The 24,266-nt window shown below is 42.0% G+C and overlaps 1 protein-coding gene across 2 annotated transcripts in view; it reads left to right on the forward strand.

Annotated features, from left to right (window-relative positions):
• Window positions 1-24,045, forward strand: part of bcl2l1 (BCL2 like 1) — a 28,711-nt gene extending 4,666 nt beyond the window's left edge. For both annotated transcript variants that reach the window (XM_017712753.2, XM_017712754.2), the window contains exon 3: window positions 20,200-24,045. In XM_017712753.2, the coding sequence (XP_017568242.1) occupies window positions 20,200-20,343 (144 nt within the window). In that variant the 3' untranslated portion in view covers window positions 20,344-24,045. The remainder of the gene's footprint in view (window positions 1-20,199) is intronic.
• Window positions 24,046-24,266: the final 221 nt, after the last annotated feature.

Genomic DNA, 24,266 nt, shown 5'->3' on the forward strand with positions numbered 1-24,266 from the left:
TCACTTTTTGCTGAAGTTTTCAGTCGACTTTTGCACAGAACTGAACTTTGTTTGTCTGAAAGGTGCATTTAATTACAAGGCATGTCAGCGGTCAACAAAACGAAAACAGACATGGATAAAAATCATAGCAAACATAACTGGAGAGGGGAAAAAAAGAGAGAAATCGTACTTTGAGAAATCAAAGCCTATAGATATTTCTTGGGACGTGTAATGTTGCTTAATTCAGTCACAACACTGGCCAAAAATATCTCCCACATCAGACTTTCTGATGCACTCATTTGTCCTGTCCCTTTTAGCCCCACGAAAAGTTTTCAGAATTCCCAAGCAAGTTGGCCAGCCTACTCAACCAAGTAAGCTGAGTGACTTCAGTGTTTGATGAAGTCATGTCGCGGGCTTTGACGCACATATGCTTTTTTCAGTTCTTCCACAGCTAAAGGAGGCAAGAGGGTGGTTCTGATGTCATTTCCTTTGTGGGAATAAAAGTGGGTCTGATGTATAGGAGACGGTCACAGATATGGTGCACGAATGTGCTGAATGTAGGTCAGAGATCCTCAGAGACGTGCCTGTAACCTCTATTACTGCGCACACAGGCACACTTGATAATGGTTCCCTATTAACACCAGCCCTCAAGCTAATTGCTGGTTAAATTTGGATAATTTGTAGTATCGATCACCCCCTCTGATACTGTATTGTTCAGTCAAATCCGCTCGCTAGTGAATGTACTGCTTCAAGCAGCAGTTTACCTTCATGAAAAGAGAGAGAACTGAGAGGGGAAAGATACGGTCATGTTCCCCAAATCTCCATGCAGAAGCAGTATGTTGGTACTTTTGAGACCTTATCTCCAAAATGAAAACTTTACAGGAGGAGGAAAATATCATAAACCTTTAGCTCTTATTTAATTTAATTTTGGCTCACTCTGTTGGTCCATTCCTCATGATTTTTACAGCTGGCAAGGGCTTCAAATCATGTAACACAAAAAATAAACCAAAGTAGTTTTTTTTTTTCTCCAAAAGTTACAATATAGTGTCATTCAGCAAATAACAATAACAAGTATTCATAGTGGTGCGTGATTACATTCAATACCACAGTGTTTTTCAAATATGTCACTTTCAGACAGAATTTCACTGCAGTTGAAAGAAAACCTCGTATCTCCATTTTTGCTGTTTTTCAGTTTTTGACATAATTTGAATATGCCCGTCAGCCTTTACGTTGTGTGTGCATTTCATGATGAATGGACCAAAAAAAATGACTTGAAATTACTTGGGGAAAATGTCTGGTTCCATTGACTTACATTAAAAGTAAAGAAAGTTTTTTCCTTCTCCTGTAAAGTTACCATTTTGTTCCAACAGCAGTGATTTTAAGTGTTTGTAGCTTGCTTTCTTTGGTTCAGACCAGAGTACCAACAGCGTTGCATTTTAGTTATAGTTCTTTGCAGGTTGAAATGGACATATTCAACCCAGAACTGAAGGATGTAAACAAGTCATACGGATAAAAATGACATAGCTGATTGGGGTGATGGATTTTGTGGTGTACATTTGGTGACAGTTACTAGGATAATATCTGCCAAACTCTTGAAACCATGCTGTACTCTTGTGGGCTTTATTTATGTTTTATGTTTAATGCATTTAGCCATGAAAGGCCGGACATAATATATAAATAATTTATAACGGCTTTGAATGTGCATTAGCCATGTTTTACACTGAAATGATCTGTTTATAATTACCAGTCCAGCGCTTATGAATAGATAAACGCATGCACATGGGCTGCAGAGAGGAGATGACAGTTCATCTCGTGTCCTTGGTCCATATTGCAGCCATGCTTCAAATGAACCACGCTAGTCGTTGTTTGGAAGTGGACATAGAGCCCCTCAGGCAGCCTTTCCACTTGTCCTAATGAACGGCACTACCAGCGGTTGCAGCAGGGTTCATTTTAATCGAACCAAATCGATTAAGAGTGTGAACGGCTTAAATGTGCATTAATAAAGTTCATGAACGGATCAGGCTGCTTGAGACTGATAATCTGTTCTAAAATGTCTTGTCTGACAGAACAAGAAATGAATTGACAGTTTTTCTGATCAAGCTGGCTTGTTCTTTTTCATACCAGAGATCCTCACATAATACTGTGGATGTTAACTAGATAGAAATGTACTATTTTTAGTTTTTTTCACAGCATTACCTCATTAACAGGCTGCTAGCGCTGCTCTGTAGGTGACCCTGCCAGTCTGCAGTGAAGGCAGAGGAGGTGAAGTTCAGCTCCTCACTGCTGGGCTTTAGTTAAGGCATCATATGCTTTCAAAAAGGGGGGATCCAGTTATTATTTATTATCGCCCACCACTAATTCTTCAGTGATACGAAGCTGAAGTCAGATATTCGCCAGCTTGAATTTTCCCGTTCCACCTTAAATGGAGCAGCAGTTGCATTCTGGCGCTTCAGGCGTCAGTCCTGTTTAAGGTGGAATGGGAAAGTAAGCTAGACATTAGAATACTATTAATGATTTTTTTAATGCTTGTTATGAAGAAACGGACATTGAATCAGCATTAAACTAAGATAAAAATTATGATAACCATTATTTTAAGGAAGAAAATATTCACGTATGTGGGTTTCTTCAGTCGCTTGTGCCTCCATCTTGCTGGGTTTTCCTCTGGAAAATCTTAGATTGAAGGATCATATCGCCCTAACACTTCACCTTACCCCTCTATCTCAACAACAGTCGGAACACCCTACCCCTAGACATGAATGCGCAAGGGTTAAGTTCTGAGTGGTAGGGGCAGGAGGTGAAATGGGATTGAGCCTAGGTTTATTTTTGGGTACCACTGAAGCTAAAAGTCAGTACTGTTGTAGAACCAGTGCTAGTTCACTGATACAGACCATGTATCGTCCAGGACAACATTCCGATATGCAAATGAATGAATTCTAAAAGTCCCACGCGAAGACTCATTTCACCCTCCTGTTCTCACCTTCTTTCCATTTCCTGGTCATGCGTTCTCTGTGTGGCAGGTGAATAAATTCAAGACATTTTTTAAAGGTTAGTCTCATTTTCTTTACAACACACACACACACACACACACACACACAGTGACGGCAAAGCCGTTGGCAGCTGTTTGCTGCAGGTGTGTCTCCCTACCTGAGTGTGTTGCTTTTATCCTCTCTCTCTGTGTGTCTCTCTCTCTCTCTCTCTCTCTCTCTCTCTCTCTCTCTCTCTCTCTCTCTCTCTCTCTCTCTCTCTCTCTCTCTCTCTCTCTCTCTCTCTCTCTCTCTCTCTCTCTCTCTCTCTCTCTCTCTCTCTCTCTCTCTCTCTCTCTCTCTCTCTCTCTGTCTCTCTCTCTCTCTGTCTCTCTCTCTCTCTCTCTCTCTCTCTCTGTGTCTCTCTCTCTCTCTCTCTCTGTGTCTCTCTCTCTCTCTCTCTCTCTCTCTCTCTCTCTGTCTCTCTCTGTCTCTCTCTCTCTCTCTCTCTCTCTCTCTCTCTCTCTCTCTCTCTCTCTCTCTCTCTCTCTCTGTGTCTCTGTGTCTCTCTGTGTCTCTCTCTCTCTCTCTCTCTCTCTCTCTCTCTCTCTCTCTCTGTCTCTCTGTGTCTCTCTCTCTCTCTGTCTCTCTGTGTCTCTCTCTCTCTCTCTGTCTCTCTGTGTCTCTCTCTCTCTCTCTCTCTCGTGTTCTCTCTCTCTCTCTCTCTCTCTCTGTCTCTCTCTCTCTCTCTCTCTCTCTCTCTCTCTCTCTCTCTCTCTCTGTGTGTCTCTCTGTGTGTCTCTCTCTCTCTGTGTGTGTGTGTGTCTCTCTCTCTCTCTCTCTCTCTCTCTCTCTCTCTCTCTCTCTCTCTCTCTCTCTCTCTCTCTCTCTCTCTGTGTCTCTCTCTTGCCTTTTTCTCTTTATTACTCTTTATCTTGACTTCTTACATCTCATTTTCTGTCTTTCTTTTTCTTTTTTATTTCTCTTTTTTTCTCCTCAATTTCTTTGGCTCTTTCTCTGTTTCATTCCCTCTTTGTGTCTTTCCTAATTTCTCTCATTGCTCTATTTTTCTATTGCCATTTCTCTTCTTTCCCTTTCTTTTTGTTTCTTGTGTTTTTTTTTTTTTTTTTCTGTCTCTGTATTTCTGTCAAAGTGGTTTGTTGGCATTTAACATTAAACATCAGTAAAATAAGGAAAGAAAAATACACAAAATATCTATTTGATTATTGATCTAAGTTTTTCTAAAACAACAAGAGGAAACAAACTTTTTAAAAATAAGATTCATTCTTTCTCTCTCTGTAGTTATTCCTCTGAATGCAGGAGGTGACGAGTGAATTGAATCCGATTGACTGACTGTTAAGAGTGAAAAGGTGGTGAGATGATGGTGATGGTGAAAATGCATGTGCGTGTTTCCGAGGTTTTTTTTTGGTTGTCGCTTTAGCTTTGTGTGTGTGTGTTGAGGTGAAATACCGGCGGGGGAGGGGAGGGGAGGGGGTCCTGGATGAATAATAAGCGAATGTGCAGTGGGTAAATGTCTTTGTTTAGACAGGCCAATATCGCATAAATCACATTGCCTGTGTGAGTTTTAGAATAATAAGTAGAGCAGGGAGAGGATACCCTTACAGAGAGAGAGGGAGAGGAATAAAAAATAGAGAGCGATAAAGAGAGGAAAAGCAAATGAAGAGGGGGGGGAAAAAAGGAAGAGACAGAAAAGAAAAATATAGATAGCTGGAGAGGTAGAGAGAGAGCAAGATGAAGAAAAAAACAGCGAAAGAGAAGGAGAGAGCAAAGGAATAGAAAGGGAGAGATAAAAATGGAAAAGAGATAGCTAGAAAGAGGTAAAAAAACAGAAAATGAGAGCAAAGAAGAGAGAAAAGTGAGAGAGCAAAGGAAGAGAAAGATGGAGAAAAGAGAAAGATGTGAAGAGGCCAAAGGAAGAGAAAAGAGAACACAGGAGAGCAAGAATGAAAAGGAAGAGAAAGCAAGGTAGATGGAGAGGCAGAGAGAGCAAGATGAAGAAAAACCATAGAGTGAGAGAGAAAAGGAAGAGAAAGAGATAAAAATAGAAAAGAGAAAGAAAAACATAGCTAGAAAAGGAAAGAGCAAAGGAAGAGAAAGATGGAGAAAATAGAAAGAGGGATAGGTGGAGAGAGGGCAAAGGAAGAGAGAAAAGAGAATGGAAGATAGAGTAAAGAGTGAGAGGAATAGGAGAGAGATGTACCCCACTTAGCACACTATTGCCTATTTTTGCTTTGTCCTTTATTTCTCCTTTAGTGTGTGTGTGTGTGTGTGTGTGTGTGTGTGTGTGTGTGTGTGTGCGCGTGTGCGCGTGTGCTCTCGTGGCAGTGCCTCCAAAGCGCTCATTAGCACTGTGTCCGGAGAGGTTTCTTCACCCCGGCATCCCCCCTGCCCCTCTCTACTCCTCTCTGCTCGTCTCCTCTCGTCTCTGCCAGTGCAGCAGCGTCCAAACACACAGCCGATGTCGTTAATTAAACACACACAGAGCCGAGCGTCGCTCTGTAACACACGAGCAGAAACTCACTCAACCATACGTTTAAACAAAGAGCTGCTTTATAGCCTTTTAATTACTGTCAACGCTGCTGCAGCATCTCTCTGTGCTTTTAATTCACTTTCAGCCCCTCTGTAGTCCGACTCTCCCACACAAAGACCACCGCATGTGATATGCCGTCTTGCTCGCGTCCGCACATCTGTTCTGTCAGTGTCTGTTAGTTATGGACGGAGATCCTGTGGGACTTTGTACATCACCTACTGTAATTCCCCATCCTCCATCACTTTCACTTCATCTCTCTGTCTCTAGCTGTATGTCTCTCTCTCTCTCTCTCTCTCTCTCGCTCGCTCGCTCTTGCTGTCAGTCTGCCTGTCTCTCTGTCCCACGTGGGTGAACGTGTTGCAGATCAGACATGCAACAACATCAACGCGTCACCGCTGCAGAGTCCCTTCTCTAACGTTCCTTCTCCATCCTTCCATCTGATCGATTTTCTCCATCGATCTCTAGACATGATTGCTGAGTGCGGTGAACTGCGCTGCGTCCACGTCACGCCTTCCTGTGACACTCTTACTGCGGCTATCAGTCAAACCAGCACATCAGCACTGCCCACTGTGCGCATGTGCACGTGTGTGTATGTGAGTTTGTTTACTGCGTCCATGCCTTTGTACTTATATGAGAGAGAGAGAGAGAATGAACATTTAGAGAGTGGAGGAGAGAGAGAAGAGGGAGAAACTGAAGACGGAGGGAGAGAAAGGAGAGGAAAGTGGGGATAAAATGGTCAAAAAGAAAGGAAGATGGCAAGAAGAGACAAAAGGGATGAGAAAGAAAAGACGGTGTGAGAGAAAGAAAATGGGTAAAGTGTAAAAGAAAAAGGGAAAGATTGAGAGAGACAAAAGGGGGGCAGATAGAAAGGGGAAAATATAGATGACGAGAGAGATTAAAAGAAAAATTGTGTGCGGGAGAGAGCCAGTGAAGAGGAAGAGAGGGAGAAAGAAAACAGAGAAAGAGGGATGGAGAAGTAGAAAGAGGGAGGGATGGAGAAACAGAAAAGAGAGAGCGAAACAGACAAATGGGAGAAAGAGGGATGGAGAGACATGGAGAGAATGAAGAGAGGGAAGGAGAGAGAAAAGACAGAGGAATAGAGGGAGTGAAGGAGAAAGAAAAGAAATGTTGTGTGGGACAGGGGTAGAAAGAGAGAGGAAAAAGGGAAACGGACAAACAGGAGAAAGAGGATGGAGAGAGAGAGAAGACAGAAGAGAGGGAGTGGAGGAGAGAAAGAGAAGAAATGGTGTGTGGGTGAGAGGAAGAGAGAAAGAGAGATGGAGAGATAGAAAAGAGGAAGCGAGACATGGAGAAAGAGGGAAACAGACAAATGGAAGAGAGAGTGATGGAGAGGAAGAGAGAAAGTGAGAAAACGAAAGGAAGGGAGAGGGGAAAAACAGACAGAGAGGAGGAGAGAGAAAATAGTGTGTGGGAGAGACTAAAAGTAAAAGAGAGAGAATTTCTCCTCACATATTTGATTTATAGCATAGGTCTGCATTATTGGAGAGTACAGCCCAGACGGTGCACGTGATCGCCTTAAACAAAGACGCAGAGGACACACACACACACACACACACACACACACACACACACACACACACACACAGCCTGCGGTGGTCCAGGTGAAGTACTGCGTTATGAACAGGCTGTGGTGGGGGGCTCCGAGAGCTGAACAGAGGATAATGTGAATGTTCCTCTCTAATTGACAGATTTCACCGCATATCCAAATTATATACACAAAATAGCCGTTCAGTATCACTCCTTTATTTATATCTATATTTCTTTTCCAGCAGGGCACCTGCTCCTGTTTTATGCAGTGCTCGCTCGCTCTCTCTCTATCTCTCCATCTCTCCATCTCTATCTCTCTCTTCCAGTTCCGTGTCCTCATGGTCACACTTTGCCGTGACCCTTTACTTTGTGAGGGTGGATGGTTGAGCTGGGCTAAGCAGTATTGCAGCTACACACAGTGTTTGACGTTGCTGAGATCTGGTGTCTGTTGGTCATATGGTTTGGCTGTTTTGTGCAAAAGTGTGTATGTGTGTTTGTGCTGGACTCTGACTGACTGAGTGAAAATGGCAGTAAACAGATGGCGTGGTTCACTCTTCTACAGCCTTGTCAGTGTGTGAAATGGAGAGGGGGGGCAGGGAGAGAGAAAAATAATGGAGAGGGGTTGGGCTAGGGTAGACCACTCCTCTGAGGTAGATGAAAGCAGAAGAGATGTAGGGAGGGGCTTCACCTTCAAGAAAGGTTGGACTGGTCCATTCCAGGGCAGGAGAGGAGGAGGATGGGGAGTCTCGTCTCTGAACAGGCGTAAATGACCGCAAGTGAGAGTGAACAGAGTGAGAGAGATGAGCTGATCTGCTAGTGTGACTGCTCTGTATAATATAGAGCTGGCGTGAGTGTCTGGAGCGCTGATGCTGGTCCGTGCTGGTCTGCGCTCGTATGTCCCACAACACTGTTTGTTGCTCAGTTCAGATGAGTCACAGCCTTATCCTGCTGTGATATGTGTGGCATGTGCTCAGTGCTTGTCCAGTGTGTCTGTTTCCTTTTGTTCTCTGTGTTGTCTTAATATGACTGTGAGTGTGTGTAGTAGTGCTTTAATTGGGCCTGAAATTTTGTTCTAAAAATTGGCCCATATTATGGAAAACTGTTTTTTTTTTTTTTTTTTTTTTTCTCAATTCTTTGAATTCAGATTTTGATGAAGTCTATAAATACTGTAACAGTAGCATTAAATCCCCAGCCCATACAAGCCATATAAGGAAGCATGGCTCCAGAAACAGCCTGTTTTGAATTTGTTGTTTTAGTAATGTCATTAAAAACCAACAAATTTGCATATTAGCACTTCAGCCCCACCATTTCACACTGAAGTTATAAGGAGTGTTTCAGCCCCAGGTGCTTTTTGAATAAGGTGCAATACAGTGTAGCCAATCAGAACAGAGCTCATTTACATAAATCAGTCTTAAAGGCCTGTCAAAAACAGCCTGTTTAAGTCGAAGTGCAAGGAGAAATATAGAATTTGGAGCCTTTAAGGTAATGAAAACAGGGAAGATGGATAAAGTAAGTAAAACAACTAAAGCAGGGGAAATGCAGCTAATACCTGTTAAAGGTGGGAGGTGGGCTGTGAGAACCTGAACGTTGAATTCGAATCTGACCTGAGCTGGACACGCATCCAGGAAATATCTGTGCCCGACCAAACATGAGCAGGTGGGTCTGGACAGGTCTTGCGAATATTTCAAGCTCTACTGTGTGTGATGGAGGGGGGGGGGTTCTACTCCAGTGGATCAGCCCACTGAGCTACAGCCCCACACTGCTATTAATAGACCATGTCACACACACACACACACACACACACACACACACACACACACACACACACACACACACACACACACACACACACACACACCGTCTGGGTGTCTGTCTGTGTGTGTTTTAGTCAGTCATGTGGAAGAGTGATCTGCAGCTTTGAGCCTGGCTCTCCTAATGCACTTATGCTGAGATTAGCCAGCATCATCGAACCGCATTTCAATTAGCCCTCAGCACAGAGGAAGAGCCAGTCACTGCCCAGCACTGCTGACCTCTCACTGCTCCCAGATACAAGATTCAAGACCATTCCATTGGCTAGAAAATTAGGGAATTCAGCGTATAGGAAGAACGTTTTAATGCATTTAACTTCCTAAACCCTTTTAAACCCTTGCAGGCTGTTCACCCACACTTCAGTTTCTCCCTCACACTAATTACCTTACATTTTAATTTTAGGATATTAGGGACATTTTAATCTTAAGATAAATATTTAATAAATCAGCCTAGAGTTTAAGGGGGTATAATAGTCGAGATAGTTGTAAGGTCCCTGTTCTCACACAGTCCTTTTGTAACTAATGTACTTGACTATTAAAATAAGCACTAAAAGTGTGTATGTATTGTTAGTATTACTATTGTTTTTGTTGTTATTAGTAAGATTAAAATTGATATTTGAATAATAATCCTAGAGTATAAGAGGTAAAAATGTCAAATATTTGGGTTCAATTTCCTGTTCAGACAGGAATGCGAGTGCTACTGGCACTTAAACATTGTATTGATATCGGCAATGGGGATACTATGACTGGTGCCATGAAGCAGTTTCTGATGCACACCAGTAGACAAACCTGTCAACACATTGGCGGTTTGGGTTGATAAGTGGCAGAGAAAATCTATAACTCCAGGATTTTGTGGAAAGGCAACGGTAGTGGGTGGCATACCAATTGGAATTCTTTCTAAGGGATTAATTTCAGTGGCATGCCAAAATTAAGCCAACTAAAACTGTACAAACAGCATAAAACCTGCTACCAGGAGGCCCTTACCAGAAGTGAGGCTTCTTTCAGTCCCTCATCTCTCACTGTGTAGTCAGTTACAGTGTGAGTTAAAGTTAGTCTAGATTGTTATTGGGGGAGTGAAGCTTAGAGCGACATATGGAAGTATGAATGCACAGGAAATGGTTTATTGTTGAATATTTTGATATGTCATGTATTTTAAATTTATTTTTTGGAAAATAATGAAGAATATGGACATCTTGTCAAAGACAAAGTCAAGCTATATAATATAGTCAAACTGAGAGCTTAAGATTAGTAACTAAATAATAGGCCTATAATTTAAAGGCTTTGCTGTGTGTAAGGCAGCAGATCTGCACAGCACTACTGTAGTTAGCTACTGTATTTGGTAAAGCCGTGTGACTCCAGTCTGCCTCTGGCTACGCAGCACAGTGGTCGTCGTGACTGCTGAGCAGCTCTGTGTATATGTGTGTGTGTGTGTGTGTGTGTGTGTGTGTGTGTGTGTGTGTGTGTGTGTGTGTGTAAGCCTTGAGGTTGTGGGGTAAGGGTGAAAGTTGGGAGGCTTGTCACTGCAGTTTTTAAATGAATGCTGGCGTTTTACCTGAGAGGGGAAAAAAAAAAAAAAAAAGAGTCTGAGTCAGAGCAAAATCAAAGTATTACAGTGAGCTGGACTACTGGAAACAACGCTGCTCTTCTCTTCAGCTCTGCCTGAACTGGCTTAGTCTAGAAATCAGGTCATGAGCAGCTCCCCTCCCTCTTTCTGTCATTTATTCACCCCCTTCTTTCTCTCTTCCTCTCTGCGTCCCTTCGAATCCCTATGGCCTGCTGCATCTTTCTCTTCTCTTCTCCTCTGTACTCCTACTTGCACCTCCATATCTTCTCATCTCTAACAATTGTGTCTCCCTTCCTTACGTTTTGGCTATGATCATCCCCTGCCTCAAATCACTGTGTTTCTCATACTGCTTTATAGCTCATAGCTGATGGCAGATTATGGGGGGAATTCGTAGCCTACATCAACAGGATTAGGAACGGAGGGGGAGAGAGACAAATATGTATATATAGAGTGTGTTCAGTCCAGTGAATCTGAGGGAAATGACTTCTAATAGCTGATACACTCTGACTGATGAACTGTATTGAGGAGCTCTGTTATGATCAGTTGTAACTGTCTCTGTTTGTCCTCTGCCCTAGTTCCTCAAAGTCAGTCTCCTTATACATTAAATATCTTTTTGTCTTTCTGTCATTCACTCAGACAGATGGCATGTCTGTGCCCTTTGTGTGGAGGTGTACGGCCAATGGGGGGGCAGGGTTAGTGAATGCTGGTGGCCCATAGAGGAGTTAACATACCATGACTATGACCCTGGAACATACAGACTCGTGTGCCCACACGCCGTCTCAGACTGCATGCACACCATTCAATATGCATAAGTCCCACAGTCTGAGTTTTCTGCTAGACTTCCCTTGAGGTCTGAGTATATGTCCATGTCTGGGTTATATCTGACATGTCTAGCTGTCAGTATTTCTGCATCGTTATATGTGAACCGGACGTTTGGCTGTGTGTGTGTGTGTGTGTGTGTGTGTTTAGCTAATGTCCTTTCTGGGATTTGCCTGACAGAATGGGATCTGATGGTGACATCTCCCCAGTGAGATGGGGAACAGATTGAAGTCTGAGCCCCACTATCCTGACTCATTAATCTCCTCTTTAATTCATTTACAGTACAACCACATACACACACCAAGACTCGAATGCACACATCGCCATAGTAACACAAAGGAGCCTTCCTTTAGACAGACCTCTGGAGATGTGACCTAAAATAGATAATGCCTACAATGGCATATGTTTTTATGGGTACTGTGTAACCAAGTCATTGGGGTGAGGTTGTCAACAGCTTCATGGCCTCAAAGGGACCATGTCAATGAAAACAAAACTTTCCTCATGTTTTTAAGAGTTTGATGTAAAATATAATTCTTGATTATATGACAAACATGATTTTATTGTTTAGTTTAGTATGTGGACAGTATGTTCAAACTTTCTAAACATTCCTAGTTCATACAAATCAAGTATGGGAACTAAGCTATAAAACAGCTCATTTTATGTTCATTGTTTCTGTGATGTCACAAAACTCAACCTGACAGCTTGCCGCAGTCTGAGAACACAGGAGAAATTTATGATATGGGCTCTTTAAGATCAGCCTAACGTCTAGAGCAGGGCTACCCAAAGTGTGGCATAAGGGGCAAAGTTGGACCTTGAGAACATTTCATTTGGCTTGCAAGAAAGCTACCCTAACTCCAACCAAAGGGAAAACAAACATATATTGTATATGACTTATTAAATTATTCATTTCCTTTTAAAATTCTCTTTAAATTATTTTGTTAACATAATGTGGTCTAGTGTTGCAAAAACCTACTTTTCTTCTTTATTTGTATATTATTTCATCTGATTGGCCCTTGGCCCACCACAAGCATTGCACATTGGCCCTCCAAAACAAAATTCGGGCACTGCTGTGCCTGAGAGGCAGTGCGTATCATGCTCCATTGTCATTCACTTCCTAGAAATCTAGCTGCAAGTACAGCTTGTTGTAAAGTCGTTGTTTTTGTGGTGTCCTGAAAACCAACACATTTTTATATATATATATATATATATATATATATATATATATATATATATATATATATATATATATATATATATATATTATATATATATATATATATATATGCCTCTCTAGCCTACAGTAGTGTAGCTCTGCCTGTTCACATTGACGTTGTAAGGTGTGTTTCAGCTGGAGCACAACCAATCAGTACTGAGCTCATTTCCATTTCAATCTTAAAAGCACGGTTTAATTCTTTGAAAAATTTTAGAAATTAATTAGGACTATTACTAGTATGTAAACCCATACAAAAACCTTGAAAGAACTAGGAAAGAATAAAATATGGGGAAAATGTAGCATATGAGCCCTTTAATTGGTTTAGAGTCCAGAGAGTCATGAACTTCAGTTTGGTCCCTGATCTTGTTTGAACTGTGTTTCAGTTTGTTTGGTGAAACGTATGTGCAGCTGCAGTAGCAGCACTGGAAAATGCTCCGCCACTGGGGAGTTGCCTCAGAATGTGCTGTGTAATACTGAAGTGTTCAGCCACTCCAACCCTCCCACACACACACACACCTTGATCCCTCTGCTTCTTTGTGAAGGAGAGGTTAGTCAGTCCCACATGTTGGCCCATGAGTCTGACTTTTGAAATTAGATGTGATGTAAAAAATTTGTTTATCCCTGATGTCATCGTCTCGCACATACCACCTTCGGTCTCTATCAATACTCCAGAAGCCTCTGGGTCTTTACCTATGGTCTGAGTCACTCTGATCTCACTGAACTGTTGATGTGAAGACAATAACCAGGATTTGTTGGGATGAGGTAACTGGTAAACAGGCAACATTTATTGACTGTCCCTTGATCAAGAACAAAGCCTGTGCCTCACTGCACTTTTGCTTTAGAAAGAAGCAGTTACAGCACATCCTATTTTGCAACAGCTTTGCAACTCTTAGAACTTCGACATCCTGTCGTGCAACCGTCTAGGTCCATTGAACTCTTGTTCGAGTTAATTCACTTTCCACCTTAATCATTCTTCCAGCTATGCACTGTGGTATTCTAGATGTTCAATTGACTCAGCAAAGGTTATGTCATTGGCTGAGCAACGGGGGACTGAACACATCCTGGAATGTGTTTCCTAAAAGCTGGCCTAGGTCATGTTTTCTCTCAGAGTGGTTCTCTTTGGTTCAGATCAGCTGATTTCCTCAAACTTTGAGAAGCAGCATTCCATGGTGATTTTCAGGAAGTCCTGCCCTTCCTGGCAGCACGGATTGTTCTGTTCAGGGGCCTGTTCAAGGGGACGAATGTGGAATAGAGCTTCTCTTGTTTATCCTATCAAACCTGATGCATCTCAAATAGCACCAAAGAGTATTCAGGGGGCGATGGCACGGTCTCGTGGTTCAAGCCTCCTGAACATTCCAGCTTGTGTTTTTTCCTCTTTTTTTTTTTTTTTTTTCTCCCTTCTTCAGAGCTGAAACTCAACTGGCTTTGTTTTGTTGCCAGGTCGAAGCTGTATGTCTTTGCTTGGCAGTTTGAGGGCTTTCATAATGAGGCTAATTCCTAAAGGAATTTCCAATGAGTTCATCCCAAAGCTGCCAAACCAAAGCCCGTGTCTGTGCGTGAAATGGATCTCCTCTCTGAGAGTCTTCAGTGTAACATCACAGTCAAGTTGGCTTCTGTTTTGGCAGAGTGGACTGGCTAGCTAAGCCAGACCAAAATACAAGAGAACCCATGCTGTTTCCACTGTAAAACACTGTGTGAACTGCGTGGTGAGTCATCACTCTGAAGCCAGTGCCAGTAGTTTTGAGGAAAAGAAGGCATTTTAAATGCTTGTCATCCAGAAAGAGGTTAGGGGTCATTCTATCGCAACAGTACAGAAACCCAGACTGACTGAATCACACAGCTACTCATTCCAGTACTCATGTTAATAATCACAGTCCAGGACCCTCTCACACAATACTGCTTTATACACTATTTAAAGACTTACTCATATCCTCCTGCTATTACAGCTCCACTATCTGTACCTCACAGTCACTTTAAAACACTTGTAATGTAAGTGACTCATAAACATGCATTGTGATGAAGTGCACACACCTCTTAACTGTAACTGTAACCTTGGTGATGAAGGGCCGTCATCTCTCTTTCTCTTTCCCATCTCCTCGTTTGTATTGCTCGTGGAATACTTCAGTACAACATGCATGCTAGCTGTATTAAATAAAAAAAGCAAACATTTTATTTATTTATTTAAAACATTAGGCATCTCTTAAGTCTTAGAAGGCTTTAAGGCTTCCCCACTAGACATCAAAGGTGCCTGTCAGAGACAGTTGTTCAGTTGTTTGGGGAAGCGGTTAGTGCATGTCAGATTTTACCAATTCTATTATATTAGTATTGCTTCCACAGTAATTGTGCAGAGATGCAGAGATAATGTGCCAGTTCTCCTGCTGTCATAGCTGAAAATTCTGCCTCTCGCTTTACATCGTAAGTTAACGGTGTGTTTTCATCTGATATAACGAGCAGGCCATAGTGTTCCCACAATAAGGACGTCCCTGACTCATTTTGAAGTTTAAACATTGGCAGGCTTTTTATATTTTGTCCATGGCAAAGATCAGTTTACTAAGATCAGTTGTGCACACAGTATATTACAGAAAGAAAGCTTGCACAAGAGAAAGTGAGTCCCCAATATTTACATAGGCAAAATAAAACATGAATCTATTACATGAAAAAAAACACTATATGAAACAAACCCAAGCTCAATGTTGTACATGAAAAATCAACCCGTTTGACATTTTATTGGGATTCGCCGTGTGTGGGTCACGTAGCAGACATGCTATCTCTTGGTGATCACTACATGATAGAAAGTGAAGCCCTTCTAGGCTCAGCCCTCCTGCACTGAGCCTCTTTATGACTGAGGTCCCAGGTCTGTATGATTTGTGCAAAACACCTGGCGGCGGACTCTGCTGCCTAGCAGCCAGCATCCCAAGGGACACCTCTTCCAACCCCCCATTGGGTGTTTGGAGACAGTGAAGAGCAAGCCTAGCGGATGTGATGGGCCTGTTCATGTGTTCTGTTTCATCCACTCGCACTGTTCACACAGAACATATTTCTGCTGTTGGTATTCAGGGCCGGGTTTCCAACAATCGTGAGAACACAGGTATGCAGTAAATAGAAACAGTGAAGCTTCTCAGTCACCTCTAAAGGACAAGGCTGTAAATTCTGCGCTAGTATCACCAGTGTTTGTATGACTGATTGATTTATGATCTGGGTGTTTTGCAGTATTGACAGAGGCATGTTTGGGCTTGTAGAGTACCTGGCTGTGGGTGAATGAAGATCAATAAGCTGCTGGTTTGGGTTGGGGGGCTTGATGGAGGAGGCATGAGTAGCCTGAATGGCAGGATGGCTAGCAGACAGACCTGAGCTGTTCAAACTAGAATTCAATAATGAATGATGATTTAGTATAACATTTGCAGCCTAGGATTCTTTGTATTTTTGTGTATTTCTTCTCTTAATTTGCTTTATTTATTCATTGTCTTTATTCATGTAATCTGATATTCTTTAAAACTGCTAAGCTTCAAAATTTCTTATTCTGTGTGGTTTGTTGTGAAGTTGTTCATTGTAGAGAAACTTACCATCTCAGGTTTCTTTACAGTGGTGGTAATAGGACCCAGGTGTCTACAACACAGTATAACCATTTTACTTACAATGCAAAACAAACGGTCAACCTACACTCATCTACTGTGTTTTTTTTTTTTGTTTTTTTTTAATGTAATGTTGAGGATGGTAAAATATTGGTAACCCAGAAAACACATGAAATACTATTTTACTTCTCTGTGATGAAAGGATTTTTTAAAAAAGCATGTTTTAGGCCAAAACAATTTCTCAGAGCTTTCAGAAACATGTGTATTTGTACCTTTCTTATGGAATAAATTTGGGAGGTGGCCTTTGGAGGCATTTAAACGCTCCAGATGTCTGGTTCCTATCAACACCACTGTGAAAAAAATCTATGGAATTCACATTTAAGATTAGCATCTAAAGGAAGGCCGTCATGCTCAAACCACTCAAACACTCTACTACCCCACAGGAAGAAATACACATTCAACACCACATCACGCAAGAATGTGAGCCCTATCAGACTAAATTCTTTTTTTTTTTCTCTGATATCCAATCCAGCATTCACTGTCTGCTGATGTTCACCTCGTACTATACGTGGTTCGTATAGTGTAGTAGGTAACACCTCTGCCTTCTACACTGTAGACTGGGCTCAATCCCTTGCTTGGACAAGCACCCTACACTATACCAATAAGAGTCCTTGTGCAAGACTCCTAACGCCACGACTACCTGTGTAAATTGAACAAATTTTAAGTCGCTCTGGATAGGAGTGTCAGCCAAATGCCATAAATGTAAATGAATACCTGGTATGGGGACAGCACTATTTTTGTGTTTCCCTCGAATCAAAAATGTCCTTATGATATAAAACAAGACATACATTATTGGTTCTTTATCAGCTGAATTTTCACTAGGGCTATTAATTTGGCTTCTTTATAGACCGGTATATATTGTGGGCCACACAGAGAAAGTCAGAGGCCGTGTTGTGCAGCCCTTTTCAAAAGTCTGCTGGACAGTTGGAATTTCTAAGAGCACTTTGTGACGTTTCAACAAAGTGCACCAAAGAGCTTTCATTTGATCATCCTCCTCAGCGAAGCCTAACGGCTCAAGGAGGCTGAGCTCTGCTAATCCTCTCTTCTTGCTTTTCCCATGGCCGTCACACATACGGTGTGTTGCCTTATGCAATACAGTCTTATTTTCTGTGTTCGGTCTTTTATTATGTAATGAGGTCTACAACAATAACTGGAATACTTTGTATAGTTCTGCCCCCCTAAAGTTAAGAGGCAAGCCTTGACATGCCTTTGACTATTACCTCACCTTTTCTCACAACACCTACATTCTGTTCATTCCATTGCACTGAGTTACATCTGCACTGTGTACACTCACTTCCGGAGAAAGTCATGTAAGTGACATGCAACTTGTGTGTGAGGCTATTGGGCCACAAAGTTTTTTTAATGTGTCAATATTTGTGTTCTTTCTGAGAGAGTTGATTTTGTCAAGGCAAGCCTATGCGATGTTCAGTCACGCGCTGGTCTTACCTCCTTCCTCCCGCAGACAGAACTGGTCTGTGTATTTATGGCTTGGCCAAGGTGTGGCTGAGGAGGTGCTAGAGAAGCACAGGTTACAGTATTTGCTTTCAGTGCAGAGTTTCAGCATTCAGGAATTTCAGGCTTGTTGTGAACTAAGCCCTGTGATGTACATGACTTGTTCTGTGTGTGGGTGTAGGGGCTGTGTGGTTACAGTAGGGCTTCAACTGTATGGATACTGGGATTGCTACACACTGTGATTACTATTTTAGTCCTATTGAAGTACATTAAAAATGCATTGTTGAATTGTGGCATGGCTAAAGATTGGCCTGTATTATGACCAAAATACCAAAGCAATGGACCAAATTTTTTTTTTTTTTTTTTTTTTTTTTGGTAAGATCACCTGAATATCTTGATTCACCAAACACAGAAATGCATCTGAAGACTGGGATTGGTCAGGATGCTTTAGGCACACAGAAAAAAAAATGTTTTTCGGCATCAGTATTGCAAACGTTGCAGTACTGATTAATGGACAGTATATTATTAAGCCCTATTCCACACCATATTTTTCTGTTCTGAAAGCTCCTAGAGTCGTGAGGTCACTTGTTACGTATTTGGTTCTGATAAACCGGTGCCCATGCACCCGTCTAACACTCTCGCTATACGTTATCAGTCTCTGGCACCCCTATCTCTTCATGAACCACTCCCTCTCATAGTCAATTCCCAAGAATTTCGCTCACTCGCTCGCTCTTTCTTTCTCTCTCTCTCTCTTTCTCTGTCTCTCTGCTTTCTTACTTGCTTTCTTTCTTGCACGCTCTCTCTCTCATCACCTAGTTCCACCTTGCATCAGCCTCATGCACAACATTTCACCTTTCCTACCGCCTCCATCAGCTTCTCGTCACTGCCTAATTGCATCTTTTAGTTCATCTTGTTCCACCCCTCTGCCTCTCACTTTGGCACTCTCCCCATTTTGTGTACAGACATTTTCGCCTGTGAGATGCTAGAACAAATATTTTCCAATATTACAGGGCTCCACCTTGGCCAGCCTTTCAAAGACATCCCAGAGAAAGCTTTCTCTGTCTCTCTTCCTGGCTGTCGGAGCAAAGCCTCATACCTTGTTGGTGTCTGGGCCGGATAAAGTCTGAATGACTTTAGTTTACATCTCAACCACTGAATTATGCAGAAATTTCTAGCAAAAATTGGCAGGATTCCATATTAAGAGATGAGGTAATAAACAGCCAGAAAAGGTCCTTGTTTTAATACTTGTTCAGTGTCAAATATTTAAGGCGTTTGTTTAAGGCCAGACCAAAAGATGATATATAATTAAATGATGAAAGATGATGGCATTCGTTATGATTCGTAATATGTTATTATTATGCTAAGGTTTCATTACTGGCTCTGCTAGTTGCAGCACAGAGGGTGGCGCGGGCGTCTGTTTTCATTCCTGCCTAGTCACCTCATCCCAGAATCCTTTTTTCTTTTAGATTTTAAGCCAGTGCAGATAGGCAGAGTATCTGGGGCAGAAGGCAAGGCTGGGGGGGATGACATCAGTCTGCATGAGCAAAGTGTGTTTTGTCTGTGGAGCGTGCAGCTGTGATTACAACAAACATTTCTGGCCTGACTGCAATGCCTCCGATCCTGCTGGAAAGCCGTATGCTGTAGGTTAAAAGATGTACAGAATACACAAAGCCTTTGATTAGGATGGGACAGCAAGGACAACAAAGAGCTAACGCAGAAAATTGCCATCATTACTGTATGTGTACAGATGGGGCGGAATCGCATCCGTGCTCCAAGTCCACGTGCCGTTTTACTGCCGTGCTCAGCTGATGTATTCCGGGCCCAATCCGCAGTGAACATGCTCCACTTTGTTTGCTGTTCCCCTTAGGAAACAGGTTACAGCATTAAGCCTGAAATCCCCTTTCAGTATTCCAGATAAAAAATTGAGGTTGCTGGAGAATCCTGCTGTGAAATGAGGTTAGTTAGGCCCGTGACCCAATGTAAGGAATGTGCACCCCCTTGTGGTCATGTGAAGCAGTGCTTCAACGCCATACAAGCTTTGTTAGAAAAGGGGCGGGGCCAGATGGAGGCATGTGATGGGCAGGGCTGCAATGGTGCCATGTGATTGGTTTTCATAGCCTCCATGCAGAATGACTGTATGAATGATTGGAGGGAGTCCTGGGCCTATGGGTGCATCTGGGTTTGTGCTTCACCACAGTAGGAATTTTCCTCTCCCGTTCAAAAAAGACAGAATATTTGTGCCCATTGCTGGAATTTTCCATCAGCCACTACGCTGTGGTCATTAGTTTGCTGTAGGCAGTACTTTGAAAATGAAAGGAGTGCTCTGGCTTGCTTCAATCTAACCTCAATCAGCTGCATGTGAAGCACTCGATCAGTTACCACTGACAGTTTGATGCATATCTCTGACAGCACTGATAATGTTCCTGCCTGTTGACTTCCATTACAAGTGCATACTGAGTTTTCTGTTCTTTTTTTTTTTTAAGTGGTCACTTTATTGGCAGTAACTGACTGTACTATACAGATCCAACAGATAAGAGACTAGGTTGTAAAACCATATAGACATTACATGAATCTATATAAAAACATACTATATAAAACATCAAATTTTATCCTGATGATTATTCTGTTTTTTGTCACATCTTTATATACCAATATATTCTTCTTTCACAGGAGCGCTTTGCAGAGATCTTTGGGAAGGATGCCGCAGCAGAGAGCAGAAGGTCACAGGAGAACTTTAAGAAGTGGCTGCTGGCAGGGATGACCCTGGTCACAGGGGTTGTGGTGGGCTCCCTCATCGCTCAGAAGCGTCTGTAAGCAGGAAGAGGTTTCACTGAAGATTCAGCCTCACCCTCCTCGCAGCACAGACCTTGGGCAAACAATGAAGGAACTTAAACCCTCTTTAAAGTTTGTTTTTTGTTTTGTTTTATTGCCAAGAATTGTCATGTTTACACCCCTCCCTACCACACTGCACCGTGGACTGCACGAGTTGCTGAAGCACTTGTAACGTGTGCATTTGGCCAAGGGGGGGTTTGTTTCCACTTGGCCCAAGACAGGGTCAGTATCTTATGATGCGGAAGTCACTGTCCATCAAAAATAATTGATTGTTTGTTGAGAATTAGTCTGCCCAGAATGCTGACCGACTTCTCCTTGTTCTGTGTAGTTGTTGTTATTATTATTTCTTGCTTTATGTTCAATCTTTTAAGTATGCACATTATTTTCTTCTGTTCAAAAAGAATGGAAAGTAGCTGGGATACAGATCCCTAATACAAAGAATGCTTATAAGGACAGTACCTGATCAAAGGTCTCTAAGCTCCTGACCCTTCGTAGGTTTAATTGGGCTTTTTCAAAGCCCTGCACTACAGTTTAAAGCTTTTTCCCCCTTCAGTCTTGAAGTGCAACACCTGATAATGCATGAATAGACTTGCCTGTGGCCTCTGGGACAGTTCAAAAAGATCCTTTAGCTATTTGTCATTTTTTTCCAGTAAAACCTGCGCTAGGTTACCTTATAGACCTTACAAAAAAGTGTTCGTGGTCAGTGAAAAATTCCTGTAGTTTAGTCCCAGCGTAAGCTTGATTTTGCATTCATCTGAAGGCCCATGTAGGCCCACACCTCCCCTGAAAGTTTGTGGTGTGAAGCGAAGTACATTATTGGGGATGGGGTGTTCAAAAGCTTTGTTTGAGATTCAGTTTTCCAGTGGACCAAGTGCTCCCTCACGCATTCTGAGGCTCTGTTCTGATATGGGCACTAGTAAGTTAAGTGTCTTTTTTTTTTTTTTTTTTAAACGTTATTAAATTTTATTTTCTTGGAAATATGGTTATCATCTTAACTTTCTCTACACCATTGGGAGTGTTGTAAGGGGAGGTAGAATAGGTGCATTTCTCTGTGTTAATTGCCACCTTAAACTGCATCACACACATCATGTAATAACTCATTTTAACAGACAAAAATTAGATTAAATTGCATTGCCACAAGAGTCCCCGGTGTCTTGTGTGGTCTTGGAGATGGTGTATGTGATATGTCTTCAAAAGGCTCAGAACACCATCAGAGCAGGTTGTAGATGTTAACTTAAATACAGCTTAGATAGTAAAACTATACTTGCTTTAGTCAGAATTAACTTACCACTGATGTACGGTAAATGTTGAAATTCTACTTTGCAGTGTGTGTGTGTGTGCGCGCCTGTGCGTGTATGGGGTGTTTCTATTTTAAGTCTTATGTGCTCATCCAAGATATTTAACACTGCAGCACCAAGTTGGATTCAGCTAACATTCTTGTAGAGTGGCCTCTTCATTTCCTCCGTACTTATTTTTACTGACCAACTGTTCACCTTTTACTGCCATTTACTTCCCATAACTGTTGGCTACCAGTCCAGGCCGAGACCTAGCTTTAACATCTCAAAGCTTTCCCAGACAGGGATTAAGCCAACTCCTGAACTATATTCTCCCATCTAGTCCAAGGCTAGACTTAAATCCTGTCTGACAGATCAGGTCACAGTCACACGACAGAAACACCCTGGATTTTTAGAGGCCTATTCGTTTGGCCTTTGATTGGAATCAAACTGAAGGCCACACTAAAGACCAGAACACACGAGAAAACATTTCCCCAACACATACACACTCATGTTGGCAGTTCAACTTAAACTGTCCAGAAAAAGGGATCAGCTACATGAACCAGAGAGAACTGGGGGAGATTCCCTTAGCAAGCGAGCACAGCTATGGCACCCTAGAAACACAAAACATTGCTCTGTGTTTGTTCGTTGTGCTATGGGCTTCAGCACCATACGCATATGTGTTTCACCCTCAGGTTGTTTGCCCGTCATGCCACTTCATAGATCACATCCACAGACAGGTGCGACGTTAAAACCTTCTAAAATCTGTCATCTCTCCATCTCCCTGCCTGTTCTTTAACCGGCGCGTTAAACTGTTTGCTCTCGCTGTCATGGCGGCTCTATCCGCTCGTCACTCAGCGCTGCTCCCCGCTGTTCCGCTCGCTCTTTCGTGTCAAACCGTGAAAAAAAATTGAGGAGAAGATAAGAAACCGATTGCTAAGCTTCAAAACACGTTTAAATCAAAAGAAACGCCAAGTCGAAGGCGTGTTTTATCTGCTGAGGGGTTTGTCGAGCATTTTATAGAGGGTGAAGAAGTCAGGCGGCGGGAAATGGCGGTAGAGGTGACTTTCCCAGTCTTTAACCCACATAGTGAGATCCAGTGGGTGAAAACGGCAGACGCAACCTAGAAACCCACTCGTCTATCAAAACGCCTCAGGGTTTCACACACTGGGCTGGGTTACTACAATTTTCTAGACATTTTGACAGAGCCTGACCAGTAAAGGCCCATAACTGAAGCCCTTAAAGAGGAAGCCCACTTGAGTTCAAGATGACTAAAGTCCAGACGTTCAGATGTAAACAAAGTCATGCTGAGTGGTTTGACGTGACCTGGGTCATTGTCGAGGTATTTAGGGCCTCAGATTGTGTTTGCGGTGGTGGTCACAGGAACTAGGGGTCAGTGTCTATGATGGAAACTTTATTTAATAACCAAAATGACCTGCGGTGTCTGTGGTTCATCACAGCTGGCAGAAGAAAACCTCGTATCTCCTTTTGATTTTTTTTTGTTTTGACCATTTGAAAATACCAGTTGCCCTTAACATTGTGTGTAAATTTAATGATAAATGGACTAGAAGAAATGACCCAACCAAAATGATGTGGGAAAAAGTCTGGTTCCATTGACTTACATTAAAAGTGAAATGTTTTCCCCCTTCTCTTGTAAAGTTACCATTTTGGAGATGCAAGGTTTTGTTTCAGACAGCAGTGATCTGTAATGCTGATAAATGGGAAAATAATGGTAAATCGAAAGGGTCTTGAGGACTGGTTTGCTTTACAACGACCTGTATGTAGCCACTTAGGCCTGTGTTTTTAGATCTATTCCTGGCCATGTATTCAAGGCCAAACCTTTTCTCAAATTCGTCATGCACTGTAACAGTTTCACGTTTAAAAAAAAAAGAAAAAAAAAAAGTAATAAATATGAGCTTTTAGAGGCACTCAAGGGTTCAGACATCTGGGTTTCTATCACTGGTTGTGAACAGTTTTAACCAAGTTTCTCCTGAACAACACATTTCACATCATTCCACCCCAAATAACTTTGTTTACATTTGAAAGATTTATGTGCAAGTTTTGAAATAAGTCTGAAATCAGTTCAATTAAATTTCTTTTTATTGGCACATTCTCAGTACAATATACCTGAATTAAGTTACATTTTAGAGTTTGTCCTAGTGGCAGATACCAATGATGAAGTGTATTTTTCTTCTGATCCAGCTAAATTTAACGTTGCTGTCCAGAGAGGACGTATGAAGAGCTGGCACAGCTCTGGGGAAAATTTAAAACTGCCCCTAAATGTACATTATCGCTGCTCTGTAGACACTGATTTTACAGAATACATTCCATATAATGAAAATTTGCTGCTTGCATGCTGTGTGTTTTGTATGTGTGCGTGTTGAATGTGTGTGTGTGTACTGAAGGATTGCTAGTGTGTGAGAAAAGCTTGGCAGAGTGCTTCAGAGTGAAATGACCAGCCTTGGCACGACACTATGTAAACTAGTTAACTTAAATTGACATTTAGAGTAGCATAATTGCGTAGTGAAAATATTTAAAGCCTTCTGATGATTTGAAAATATTATTTATATTTGGTGTAAACGCATAGTGTTCTTTCCTATGGCCTTAAAACTCCATTTCTTTGAGGTGTTT

Source organism: Pygocentrus nattereri, chromosome 9, assembly GCF_015220715.1.
Source record: "Pygocentrus nattereri isolate fPygNat1 chromosome 9, fPygNat1.pri, whole genome shotgun sequence".
NCBI lineage: Eukaryota > Metazoa > Chordata > Actinopteri > Characiformes > Serrasalmidae > Pygocentrus > Pygocentrus nattereri.